The sequence below is a fragment of the Bos indicus x Bos taurus genome, chromosome 10 (assembly GCF_003369695.1).
Source record: "Bos indicus x Bos taurus breed Angus x Brahman F1 hybrid chromosome 10, Bos_hybrid_MaternalHap_v2.0, whole genome shotgun sequence".
Classification (NCBI taxonomy): Eukaryota; Metazoa; Chordata; class Mammalia; order Artiodactyla; family Bovidae; genus Bos; species Bos indicus x Bos taurus.
This window is the reverse complement of record NC_040085.1, coordinates 43,513,990-43,526,187: the sequence shown is the minus strand read 5'-3', so window position 1 is coordinate 43,526,187 and position 12,198 is coordinate 43,513,990. Positions and strand designations below refer to the sequence as shown.

At 41.8% G+C, this 12,198-nt stretch overlaps 1 protein-coding gene across 3 annotated transcripts in view; it reads right to left on the bottom strand.

Annotated features, from left to right (window-relative positions):
* Positions 1-12,198, bottom strand: part of RORA (RAR related orphan receptor A) — an 810,701-nt gene that overhangs the window by 27,334 nt on the left and 771,169 nt on the right. For all 3 annotated transcript variants that reach the window (XM_027553853.1, XM_027553851.1, XM_027553854.1), the window contains one exon: positions 1,823-1,964. In XM_027553853.1, coding sequence (XP_027409654.1) covers positions 1,823-1,964 — 142 coding nt within the window. The remainder of the gene's footprint in view (positions 1-1,822; positions 1,965-12,198) is intronic.

Below are 12,198 nucleotides of genomic sequence, written 5' to 3'. Positions count from 1 at the left end.
TCCTTTTGCCTAGAGGAAACAAGTGAGCAGGATTCTGGGCAACTTCCAGTATCCATGGCTCAGGTGACAAATTGGGTGGGACTTGTTAGATAGCAGTCAGGCTGATGTGGGCTATGAATTTCAGGCCTAAAACTGTCGTCGTTTAGTCGCTAAGTCACGTCCGACTCTTTTGCGACCCCGTGGACTATAGCCTGCCAGCCTCCTCTGTACATGAGATTTCCCAGGCAAGAATACTGGAGTGGGTTGCCATTTCCTCCTCCAAGGGATCCTCTGGAACCAGGGGTTGAATCACGTCTCCTGCATTGGCAGGTGGATGCTTTGCTGCTAAGCCACCAGGGAGGCCCTGTCTAAAATTGTATAAGCCCCCAAATTCACTCCAAGCCCACAATAACATGAGCTGTCACTTATATACAAAATCTTCACAAGGCATACTGAAGGTACTTAATTCTTTTTGAAAAGAATAGTCTAGAATCCCCAAAGGGATTAATACCTCTAATTAATAGGGGGAAACTGGTTCTGCCATGACTCTGAATTGTGTTCTCTTTTCTTAATGTTAAAAACAGTAATCACACTATCCCCTAAGTGAAATAAATGGATCAGGTTTTTGTTTTTTGTTTTTTGGCCACAGCACACAGCTTGTGGGATCTGAGTTCCCTGACCAGGGATCAAACCCATGGCCCTTGTAGTGGAAGCATGAAGTCCTTACCACTGGACCACCAGGGAATTCCCTGGATTAGGTTTTGAGAAAATGCACACCCATCTGTTATTTTTTAACTTACAGACTCATAAGAGATAAACCTAGTTGTGTGAGTTCAGGGCCACTGGAAGTTGAAATCTGTAGAGTTGCATATCACAGGAATTTCAGAGGATATGGTGTAAGTTTTATGACTTGCATCTTCTGATCCACAAAACTTCCCTTTGCTTCTACAAATTCTAAGAGGCAATCCTGTGTACAACTTGTGCCTGGGTAGGTCCACAGGCCCGAGAACTTCTGATTCTAGGGAAAGCAGACACTCAGAACACCTGTCTAGCAGCCTGAAAGGTTTTTCAGACCCTTATTTTTCCAGGGTCTGAAACTCCACTGGAAGTGATGTTTCCTTCAGAGGGATCTCTCACGGTAGCCAACCAGCCAGTATATTCAGAAAAGTCCTTAAACTGTATCTACTGTGCTATCAGCCCAATTTTCTTATATAAGAATAGTCTTGAAATCTGGTGTTGATTATTTAGTGCACTGAAGACAATTTTCCAGGAAGATCCTAAACTGTTTTGCAACTGTTAAAATAGCTTGTTTTAATGAAAAGAACATTTGTCATTGAGGCCTGCTTTGCACTATTTCCACACATACTGGATGTACAAATATTTGACTTTGGATCCAGTTAGCAATAACAGCTAATGCGTCCCAACTGCCAATAAGCTGACTAGTATAAAGCACATAACAATTAGCTCTGCCTTGTGTTTTCTATGAGAAAAAAAAAAAAATGCTTCTAGAAGGTATCCTTTTTCAGACCCTCAGGTGACACCTTACCTCCCATCAATTCATCCACCTGCAATGACTTAAACATCAAAAATCTGAAGGTGTTCTGACCACATAGACATTTCTTCTCCATGCCCCCCATCCTGCCCTGCATCAGCCAGTGAGCTGACTGGATGGTTTATGGACGAGAAAGTAACTGCTGTGATACCCACAGGGATGCCAGAGGAGGGAAGACTGGAGGGGGTGGTGAGGGACAGAGGGGACATATTCTGGCAGACTTGGGTCCAGGCTTCAGAAGGTACTTTCACAACCCTGTGCTATTATGCAACATAGGCTGCGAGAGCTCACCATCTCGAGACATCCCCACGGCAAGGCATTTCTGTAATCGACAGTGCTGGCAGCGGTTTCTACTGGTTCGATCAATCAAACAGTTCTTTTGACGAGGACAGGAGTAGGTGGCATTGCTTTGCTGACTTCTCCTGAAAAAGCCCTGTGATTCAGTTATGAAATAGAAAACAGGTTAGTGTCAGCTTGAGCTGAATGATACTAAAGGCAGGAAAGGAAGCGCCCGTCGGCATGAATATTTAATGGAGAATTAAAGTTGTAGCACAATCATCCTGGAAACCATTAATGAAATTAAAGTCACTTCTTTTTCCTTGAGTAAAATGGGTCCCCAGAGCCCAATCCTCTGTCCCTTACACATGCAAAACTTTCTTTAATTGCAATAGACATTTGCTTATGTAGAAGGAAGAGAACCAGGCCCTGTTCTTGGCTTCTAATGATTGAAAGCTATATGCTTAATAACAGTGGCACAAAGGCACTCATCTTTAACCTTCACCTCCAACACATTTTTAGTAGAATAAACAGAATGCTTCTCCGTATGCCCAGAGACGAGAAAGTGCTAACCTAAGCGGACACTGTGGCAGTCTCAACTAGACCAAATAAATCCACCACTCTTTAGGTATCTTTCATTCCCCAAGTCAGAATCTACTGCTCCAAGAAGTTAAATGACACGTGGGTGGATTACCTTGGCAGATCAATCAGACTGGGAATACTCTACCCTTGAGAGTTTGGAAAAACCATCTTTTCAGAATCACGGACTTTCAGATTGAACAAATCTGAGCTGATGTTCATCAAGTCCCACGTTATTTGTTAAGCACTGTTTTGTAAATAAGAAGGTGTAATAAGATGCATAAGGAGTACTGACCTCAAGGATTCCATTCATTTACTCATTTATTTATTGATTCATTCATTTTTGCTAACTCCTTGAGCTAGATTCTTTCTAGCTCATTAATGTTCATTGCTTAGTCTTTTCTTAAAGCTGTCAGTGTTCCTTTTAGTTACATTTTGGTAGCAACCCATGAGTTTTGGTATATAGTATTTTCATGATTATTCAATATGAAACACGTTCTAGTTTTCAATAGATCTCTTTTTTAATCCATATGTTATTTAGAAGCACATTTTAAAAAGCTAAAGTAAGGTTGATTTACAATGTTGCATTAGCTTCTGGTGTACAGCAAAGTAACTCAATTATATATACTCTTTTTCAGATTCTTTTCCATCATAGGTTATTACAAGGTATTGAATATAGTTTCCTGGGCTATATAATAGAAACTTGTTATTTATACAAGCACATTCCTTATTTTACAAATATATGTGGGGTTTGTTTCTGGTTATTGCTTGATAGTTGACTTATCTCTCATTGGTTTTGAAAACTAGGAATGTATTCCGGAAAAAAAAAAAAAGGTAACCAGAGCCATTTCTATGAAGCAGAACCATGAAGGTTACAAAAGTCCATTATCATCTTTAAATCTTTAATGGCAACGATAGTTGACCATGACCAAGGGGACACCAGTACCAAAGGGTAAGGTAAAACCCTGAAGAACGGATAGAATGACAGAGTGCTGGGCAAACTGATAAGAGTACTCTCTCACCAGAAGATTTTTCTGGAGGCCAACTTGGCAGTTATACTAAAATCCTTTAAAAACATGCCTATCCACTGAACTAGAAATTATTCTTTAAGGAATATATTTTAAAGGCATGATAAGAAAGGTACAAGGATTTACCTACTTGGATGTTCATCACAGCACTATCTGTAAGGTAAGACACATTTATAAACATGCTAAATGTCCAACAGTAGTGAACTGGAAGAGTCATGTTGGATATCTGTATATTCAGCAACCACTAAAAATGGTATTTCAGAAGTACAGTTATTGACATACGGTGGTGATAGAAATGTACTACTTAATAACAAAAAAACAGCTAAAGAACTAAACACAATATAATCCAATTTTGGAGGGAAAATCCATATATTTAACACAGAAGAAACCTTTGGAAAATTATGCCCTCAAATGAAAACAAATGCTGATCTTTTTTTTTTTTTTGGTTTGTTTATCTGTGCTTTTTGATTTTTCTATACTATGTGAGTGGAAAGGTATTTGAGCTACACAAGAAGAACTATTCACTACATCTGCTTTTTTCCCTGACAGCTGGGGACTCTGTGGATTAAGTCATGGTTCTGATGGATATAACCTCGGTTTCCAGTTTTTTCCTTTTGGAGACCAACCTAGGATGGGAGGGGCAGGCACTGACCTTTTACCAACTCTCTGATGTCTACCAAGCTATTCACTAACCAACGTGGGCAAGGTTAGGGGCCCAGGATCTCAATCTGTCTCTCTACTATACTTCAAATTTTCCTGATATCAAGTCTGATCTCTACTGTGAGGCAATCCCTCTTTTCTCAAAATATCTAAAGCTGTTTTTCTTTTTTTTCCTTAATGTGTTTCTTTTCTCTGTGACAAGAAAGTGAGAAGTAAAACTTTCTTTGGCACTTAATAGACTTCAAGAAAATATAAATGGTAACAGAGGCAGACGATCCTTAAAAAGAGATACCAAGAGGTCACCTGTCTATGTATTCGGTCGAGTCAGGGACATATAATCTCTGCCAAGGCTGAAAGGCATTTCGTTCTTTCTTGAGACTATACCACTCCATGTTTGCTGTCACTGCAGGGGCTTGTTTGTTTGATCAGTTGCTCAGTCACGTCCGACCCTTTGTGACCCCACGGACTGCAGCACACCAGGCTTCCCTGCCCTTCACCATCTCCCAGAGCTTGCTCAAACTCAGGTGATTGAGTAGGTATTGCCATCTAACCATCTCGTCCTCTGTCGTCCCCTTCTCCTCCTGCCTTCAATCTTTCTCAGCATCAGAGTCTTTGCAATGAGTTGGCTCTTTGCATCAGATGGCCAAAGTATGGGAGTTTCAGTTTCAGGATCAGTCCTTCCAATGAATATTCAGGATTGATTGGTTTCATCTCCTTGCAGTCCAGGGGACTCTCAAGAGTCTTCTCCAACACCACAGTTCAAAAGCATCAATTCTTCGGCGCTCAGCCTTCTTTATGGAAGTGGAAGTGACAAACAGATTCAAGGGATTAGACCTGATAGAGAGCTTGAAGAACTATGTACAGAGGTTCACAACATTGTACAGCAGGCAGTGATCAAAACCATCCCCAAGAAAAAGAAATGCAAAAAGGCAAAATGGTTGTCTGAGGAGGGCTTACAAACAGCTGAGAAAAGAAGTGAAAGGCAAAGGAGAAAAGGAAAGACATAACCATCTGAATGCAGAGTTCCAAAGAACAGCAAGGAGAGATAAGAAAGCCTTCCTAAATGCACGATGCAAAGATAAGAGGAAAACAATAGAATGGGAAAGACTAGAGATCTCTTCAAAAATGAGAGATACCAAGGGAACATTTCATGCAAAGATGGGCACAATAAAGGACAGAAACGGTATGGACCTAACAGAAGCAGAAGATATTAAGAAGAGGTGGCAAGAATACACAGAACATCTATACAAAAAAGATATTAATGACCTGGATAACCGTGATGGTGTGACCACTCACCTACAGACAGACATTTTGGAGTGCGAAGTCAAGTGGATCTGAGGAAGCATCACTACAAACAAAGCTAGTGGAGGTGATGGAATTCCAGCTGAGCTATTTCAAATCCTAAAAGATGATGCTGTGAAAGTGCTGCACTCAACATGCCAGCAAATTTGGAAAACTCAGCAGAGGCCACAGGACTGGAAAAGGTCAGTTTTCACTCCAATCTCAAAGAATGTTCAAACTACCACATAACTGTACGCATCTCACATGCTAGCAAAGTAATGCTCAAAATACTCCAAGTTAGGCTTCAACAGAATGTGAACTGAGAACTTCCAGATGTGCAAGTTGGTTTTACAAATGACAGAGGAACCAGAGATCAAATTGCCAACATCTGCTGGGTCAGAGAAAAATCAAGAGAATTCCAGAAAAAAACATCTACTTCTGCTTCATTGACTATGTTAAAGCCTTTCACTGTGTAGATCACAACAAACTGGAAAATCCTTCAAGAACTGGGAATATCAGACAACCTTACCTGCCTCCTACAAAACCTGTATCCTTGTCAAGAAGCAATAGTTAGAACTGGACATGGAACAACATACTGGTTCCAAATTGGGAAAGGAGTACGTCCTGTATATCATCACCCTGCTTATTTAACTTATATGCAGAGTACATCATGTAAAATGCCAGGCTGGATAAAGCACAAGCTGGAATCAAGATTGTTGGGAGAAATATCAATAACCTCAAATACGCAGATGATACCAGCCTAATGGCAGAAAGTGAAGAGGAACTAAAGAACCCCTTGATGAAGGTAAAAGAGGAGAGTGAGAAAGCTGGCTTAAAACTCAATATTCAAAAAACAAAGATCATGGCATCTGGTCTCATCACTTCATGGCAAATAGATGGGGAAACAATGGAAACAGTGAGAAACTTTATGGTCTTGGGCTCCAAAATCACTGTGGATGGTTACTGTAGCCATGAAATAAAAAGACATTCCTTGAAAGAAAAGCTATGACAGACCTAGAGAGCATATTAAAAAGCAGAGACATTACTTGCTGACAAAGGTCCATTAGTCAAAGCTACAGTTTTTTCGGTAGTCATATATAGATGTGAGTTTGACCTAAGCAGGGGTTTAGTTTGTGTTTCCTTTTGCTGATAAAAGGGAAAAAAAGGGTCTGTGTCACAAGGATTCTGTTCCATTTTGTTCTCTAATCACTGAATATGAAGAATGTCTACACGATCTCTCTTTTTTTCTTTAAATGGAGCCAGTATATGCAGACTGCACCATTATCTCCCAGGACCTCGTCTATAGACCAAATCACAGTATCTGCCACCTTTCTTTCCAGGTTCTTTTGTACCTTTAGTATTCTTAGGATCCTTTACATGTCTCCACTTTCTTAAAAACTAAGAAATCCATGTCTAGACACCACTCTTGAATAATGCTTGGGTCATTATCAAGGGGAAAAAAGGTTACTCTTTAGGTTTTACACATTAAACTTAAGTGAACATCAAACCACCACTAATCAAGTTCCAAAATGTTAGCACAGAAGCCATATACAACCACCAGTTTGCTCTGCTAAAAGGGAACCGTGAGAGGGAATAATGATAATGATACTGGTGAAGATATGATGGAAGGAGAGATCTTAATGAATGCATTATTTTAAATATATTTTTTAATGTGGACCATTTGTAAAGTCTTTACTGCATTTGTTACAATATTGCTTCTGTTGTTCGTGTTCTGTTTTTTTGGCCATGAGGCATGTGGGGTCTTAGCGGATTGAACTCACATTCCTTGCATTGGAAGGTGGAGTCTTAACCACTGGTCTGCCACGGAAGTCTTCTAATCATATCTATTTATACTGTATTTTCAATGCTTTCACATCTTGAGGTCTTGCTAACTCAGAGCCGATTACACTTCCCAGGGCTACCTAGCTTCTAGAAATAGCAAACAACTTGCCTGGGAGCATACAACCAACCAATCCGGAGACTAGACCGGTCACCGCCTCCCAGGTTTTCCTCGCCCTCTCTCTGCCTCTGACTGACACGGCTTCTCACTGTGGTCCCCTGTGTGGCATGCTATGCCTCCTATTTCTGCTGCTGCTAAGTCACTTCAGTCGTGTCCGACTCTGTGCGACCCTAGAGACGGCAGCCCACCAGGCTCCCCCGTCCCTGGGATTCTCCAGGCAAGAACACTGGAGTGGGTTGCCATGTCCTTCTCCAATGCATGAAAGTGAGAAGTGAAAGTGAAGTCGCTCAGTTGTGTCGGACTCTTCGCAACCCCATGGACTGCAGCCTACCAGGCTCCTCCGTCCATGGGGTTTTCCAGGCAAGAGTACTGGAGTGGGGTGCCATTGCCTTCTCCAATTTCTAGGGACCTATGTTATAACCAATTTCTCTCCCTTCGTGGCGGTCATGTTTGTGTCTTAGTTGTCTTACCGTATCTGATTAACACCAATCCCAGGTAGCATTAAAGCGTGCTGATTATTTGCTCGTCACCCTGTGCTTTATATGGATTCCATCACTTAATTTTTTTAAATTATTGGAGGATAATTGCTTTATAACGTTGTGTTGGTTTCTGCTGTACAACAACACGAATCAGCCTATATCAGCCTATGGGCCAGTATACATGCGTCCCCTCCCTCTGAAGCCTCCCTCGCCCTGCCATCCCACCCCTCCAGGTCATCACAGAGTGCCGGGCTGGGCTCCCCGTGTTCTGCAGCAGCTTCCCACCAGCTAGCTGTTTCACAGATGGGAGTGTGCACATGTCAGCGCTGCTCTCTCAGTCCGTGCCCCTACTCCTTCCCCCGCCGTGTCCAAGTCCGTTCTCCACGTCTGGGTCTCCATTCCCGCCCTGCAAGTAGGCTCATCAGTACCATTTTTTAGGTTCCATATATATGATTAATATATAACATTTGTTTTTCTCTTCCTGACTTACTTCATTCTGTGTAAGAGGCTTTAATTTTGACAAGGGCAGCCTGAGGCAGGCACTATCATTTTCCTGGTTTTTAGGTCAAAGAACCTGAGGCTTAGAGAGGCACTAGCTCAGAACCCAAACCCCTCCCCACTCTCCCCCCTCCCCCCCGCCCCCCCCCCCCCCCCCCCCCCAGCGTGGGATAAAGTCAGGATCTGAATTCAGGTGGTTTAATTCCAGAACTCACACTTTTATCCCTTTTGTTGTTCTTCTGCTTCTTTTGTGTGTCAAAAAGGATTCCCACTTGGGGGTTCTTACAGAAGGTGACCATTAAAGGAAGCAGTGTCAAGACACAAGGTATGCATGATCAAGGAGCAAGACTGATCTGTTCTGAAATTAGTTTTCCTCCCGGTTAACCCCTTTAGCTGGCCATGTTGTCACTGCCCAGGCATTTAATAAATTCCTCTTCTATAGCCACCTCCTGATGTGGGTTATTCACACAAGAAAGTCAGTTTCACAATTTCATGATTTTTCCCTCATTTATCACCAGGAGGGTTATGTCCTCTTTAATTCACCCTAGTTATTTCTAGATTACTTTGGCTCATTTAGAAAACAAAACAATAACAACAACAAACTGAATCCAAGGCGCAGTCACTATCTTTAAAGATGTCTGAGAAATTGTACCACCTATTTGCAAGACAAATCCATGAGGCTTTCCACATGCTCTTGAAGCAATGGTGCTGAGGCCGGAACCAATACGTGAAAAAGGACTCCACTTCTTTAGCTGTCTCAGCTCCGAAGGGCTTGGGGAAAGCAAACGTGCAAATAGACACACCTTACTCTTTACAATCCCATTTACTTCTCACTGAGTCATTTGAGCAAGTGCCTGTGGAAAGTTCAGGGAGTGGCAGCACTAAGAACCACAGGAAAAAACCTTTCTTTTGGACTAAGTTGACAGCCCACAAGGCTAGCTATCAAATACCAAAGGGGAGGGGTCAGGCAGGTTTATAAGGTGAGAGCCATGGAGGGAGGGAAAGGGTAAGCCTAGGTGAATCAGACACACCAAACTCTGCCTTTCAGATAGAACGAGGGCTTGGTGTTCCTTTCCTGCCCCTTGTCTCCCCTTAAAACAACAACAACAAAACTCCACAACCCTACAGGGATTTCCCTGGTGGTACAGTGGTTAAGATTCTGAACTTTCAATGCAGGGCACATGGGTTCAATCCTTGATCAGGGAACAAGAATGCCACGTGTCACAAGGCACGGCCAATAAACAAAAAAATAAGAACTCTTCATTTCAGTATATTCTTGGGGTTTCTCAGAGGATTTGGGCAGTTAAACTGATGAAGTATTTAAAGCGAATGAGCATATACGAGGAGAAGGATTAGAAGGGCAGAAAGGAAGAAAGGGAGAACGTATGGTAGGTATCTTCCTTCATAAAGCGAGAAGCCTGCTCATAAATGGAGAAGCCGGATCTTGATTGATGTGGGACCTGGAGAGGGTCCCACTGATAAACGAGTAGGCTGGGATCCCGGTCCTAGGGGTGGGGAAGCTGGTGACAGCGCAAGGCAGCGCTTGGAGTTTTGGGGAGGAACTGAGGAGGTATGGGTAGAGAAGAAAGCGCGGAAGCTGCGAGTCAGCTGGGACAGATGTTAAATATACAATGGTGGAGTTTCACTTCTAAAAGCTGAGCTAAATGACTTCTTTGGCTTTCTGAAAAGTTCACTTTTTATGGCTGCCCAGGTACATGGAGATGTGCCATTACAAACACGGTGGGCTTGAGCAGGGGGCCACCATGATGACATTCAGGATACCGGTATTTGGTGTGACTGTGGCACACTACCACCACCTAGTGGCAGCAGACTCACATGCAGTTATTGCAAATAGTACGTTAGAATATGCAAACAGCCTTTAGAGATGAAAGGAAGTTGAGATTACTTGACTCAGTAGTTCTCCAACTGAATGTGTATCAGAATCACCAGTGGAACTTTTAAAAAATACACCTAAGATCTTCTGAACCAGAACATCTGAGGGTATATTCGCTGACATACATGCCCGTTTGAACAATGTGAAAGTGCCATTTTTGTAGGTCAAAAAAGACAACGCGTCATTCTGTATGGTAAGCATTTTAACAAAGCTTCCTGAAGACTCTGCTGCTTTCCCTTTGTTAAGAATCAGGGATCTACTCTAGCTCTCTGATTTTGCAGATAACAAAAATGAAGCTGAGAAAGCTGAGTGACATGTCCAAGGCTCCCCCGTGGCTTCATGTCATTGCTGGGACTTGAACTCCAGCATCCTAATTTTAAGTGTAGTGCCTCCCACATAAGCATCTCTCCTGCAGTGTTGGGCTAACAAAACCCATGTTACTCAGTCTTGATTTCCTCACATTCATCAACCTTCCACCTCCATTTCCACTGCCTCAAAGAGAATTTGCCAGTGTTTCCTGCCTTATTTCACCAAGCCTTTCAAAGTGCCTTCTGTTGAGTTTTATTTCTAACTTCTGCCTCTGTTCTTTGGAAAATTCTATTGCCTAGTTAAAAAAAAAATTATTTGGCCATGCTAGATCTTAGCTGTTGCATGCAAGATCTTCTATCTTCACCGTGGGATCTTTAGGTGTTTCATTGTGGGATATAGTTCCCTGACTAGGGATCAAACCTGGGTCCCCTGCATTGGGAGTGCAGAGTCTTAGCCAGGGAAGACTCTACTGCTATATATAAAAAAAAATCTGGCTGTATACTCTGAAAATTTTCATTGATCCCATTAGATTGGCGTTTCCTAGGATGGGGACAGAGGCCATGGGTATGGGAGAAGGCTGATACTGGGTTGCAAGAGCTGAATGTCAAAATTTCAGAAATTTTGTGAACCAATTGTTAAACATAACCATTATTAAACATTAACTTGACATATACATACTACTATATATAAAATGGGCTTCCCAGGTGGCTCAGTGATAAGAATCTACCTGCCAAGCAGGAGATGTGGGTTCAATCCCTGGGTCGCAAGATCCCCTGAAGAGGGAAATGGCTACTCACTCCAGAATTTGTGCCTGGGAAATCCCATTGACAGAGGAGTCTGGTGGGCTGCAGTCCATGGGGTTGCAAAGAATCAGACACCACTTAGTGACTAAACCACCACCACCATATATAAAATAGATAACCAACAAGGACCTACTGTACAGCACAGGAAACTATACTCAATATTCTGTAATAATCCATATAAGGTAAAGAATCTGAAAAAGAATGAATATATGCATATGTGTAACTTAATCACTTTGCTGTACATCTGAAACTAACACAACCTTGTAAATGAATTATATTTCAATAAATTTTTTTTAAAAAGTGATGAAGAAAATGATAACAATGCAGGTTCAATTTAAAAGTATGTCATGTCTGTAGCCATCACATTGTGAAGGGCACAAAAAATGTGAAGATCGATCCTTCCAATTTTTAAAAACTATTATCTGATTCAGAAAGTAGTTGCTCACATCATCACTGACAAATGAGAGAAGTTCCAAAACATGCTTTTCCTTGTTTCACTTTCCTCTTATTATTGTAAATGAAAAATCACATTGACGCTATAGTCTTTCATCAACCACAACCACAAGTGTGGATGTAAGAGTTCAGCAAAAATCAATGAGTGTATTCAATGAGAATCATCTGTCTACACACATACTATACATCATATATATAATATCTACTATATATTATATGGGTGGCTCAGATGGTAAAGAACCTGCCTATAATGTAGGAGACCTGGGTTCGATCCCTGGGATGGGAAGATCCTGTGGAGAAGGGAATGGTACCCACTACATTATTCTTGCCTGGGAAATCCCATGGAGGGAGGAGATTGGCGGGCTACAGTCCAAGGGGTCGCAAAGAGTCGGACACGACTGAGAGTCCAACTTTCACTTTCGTTTCATATATTATATATTCTGTTTA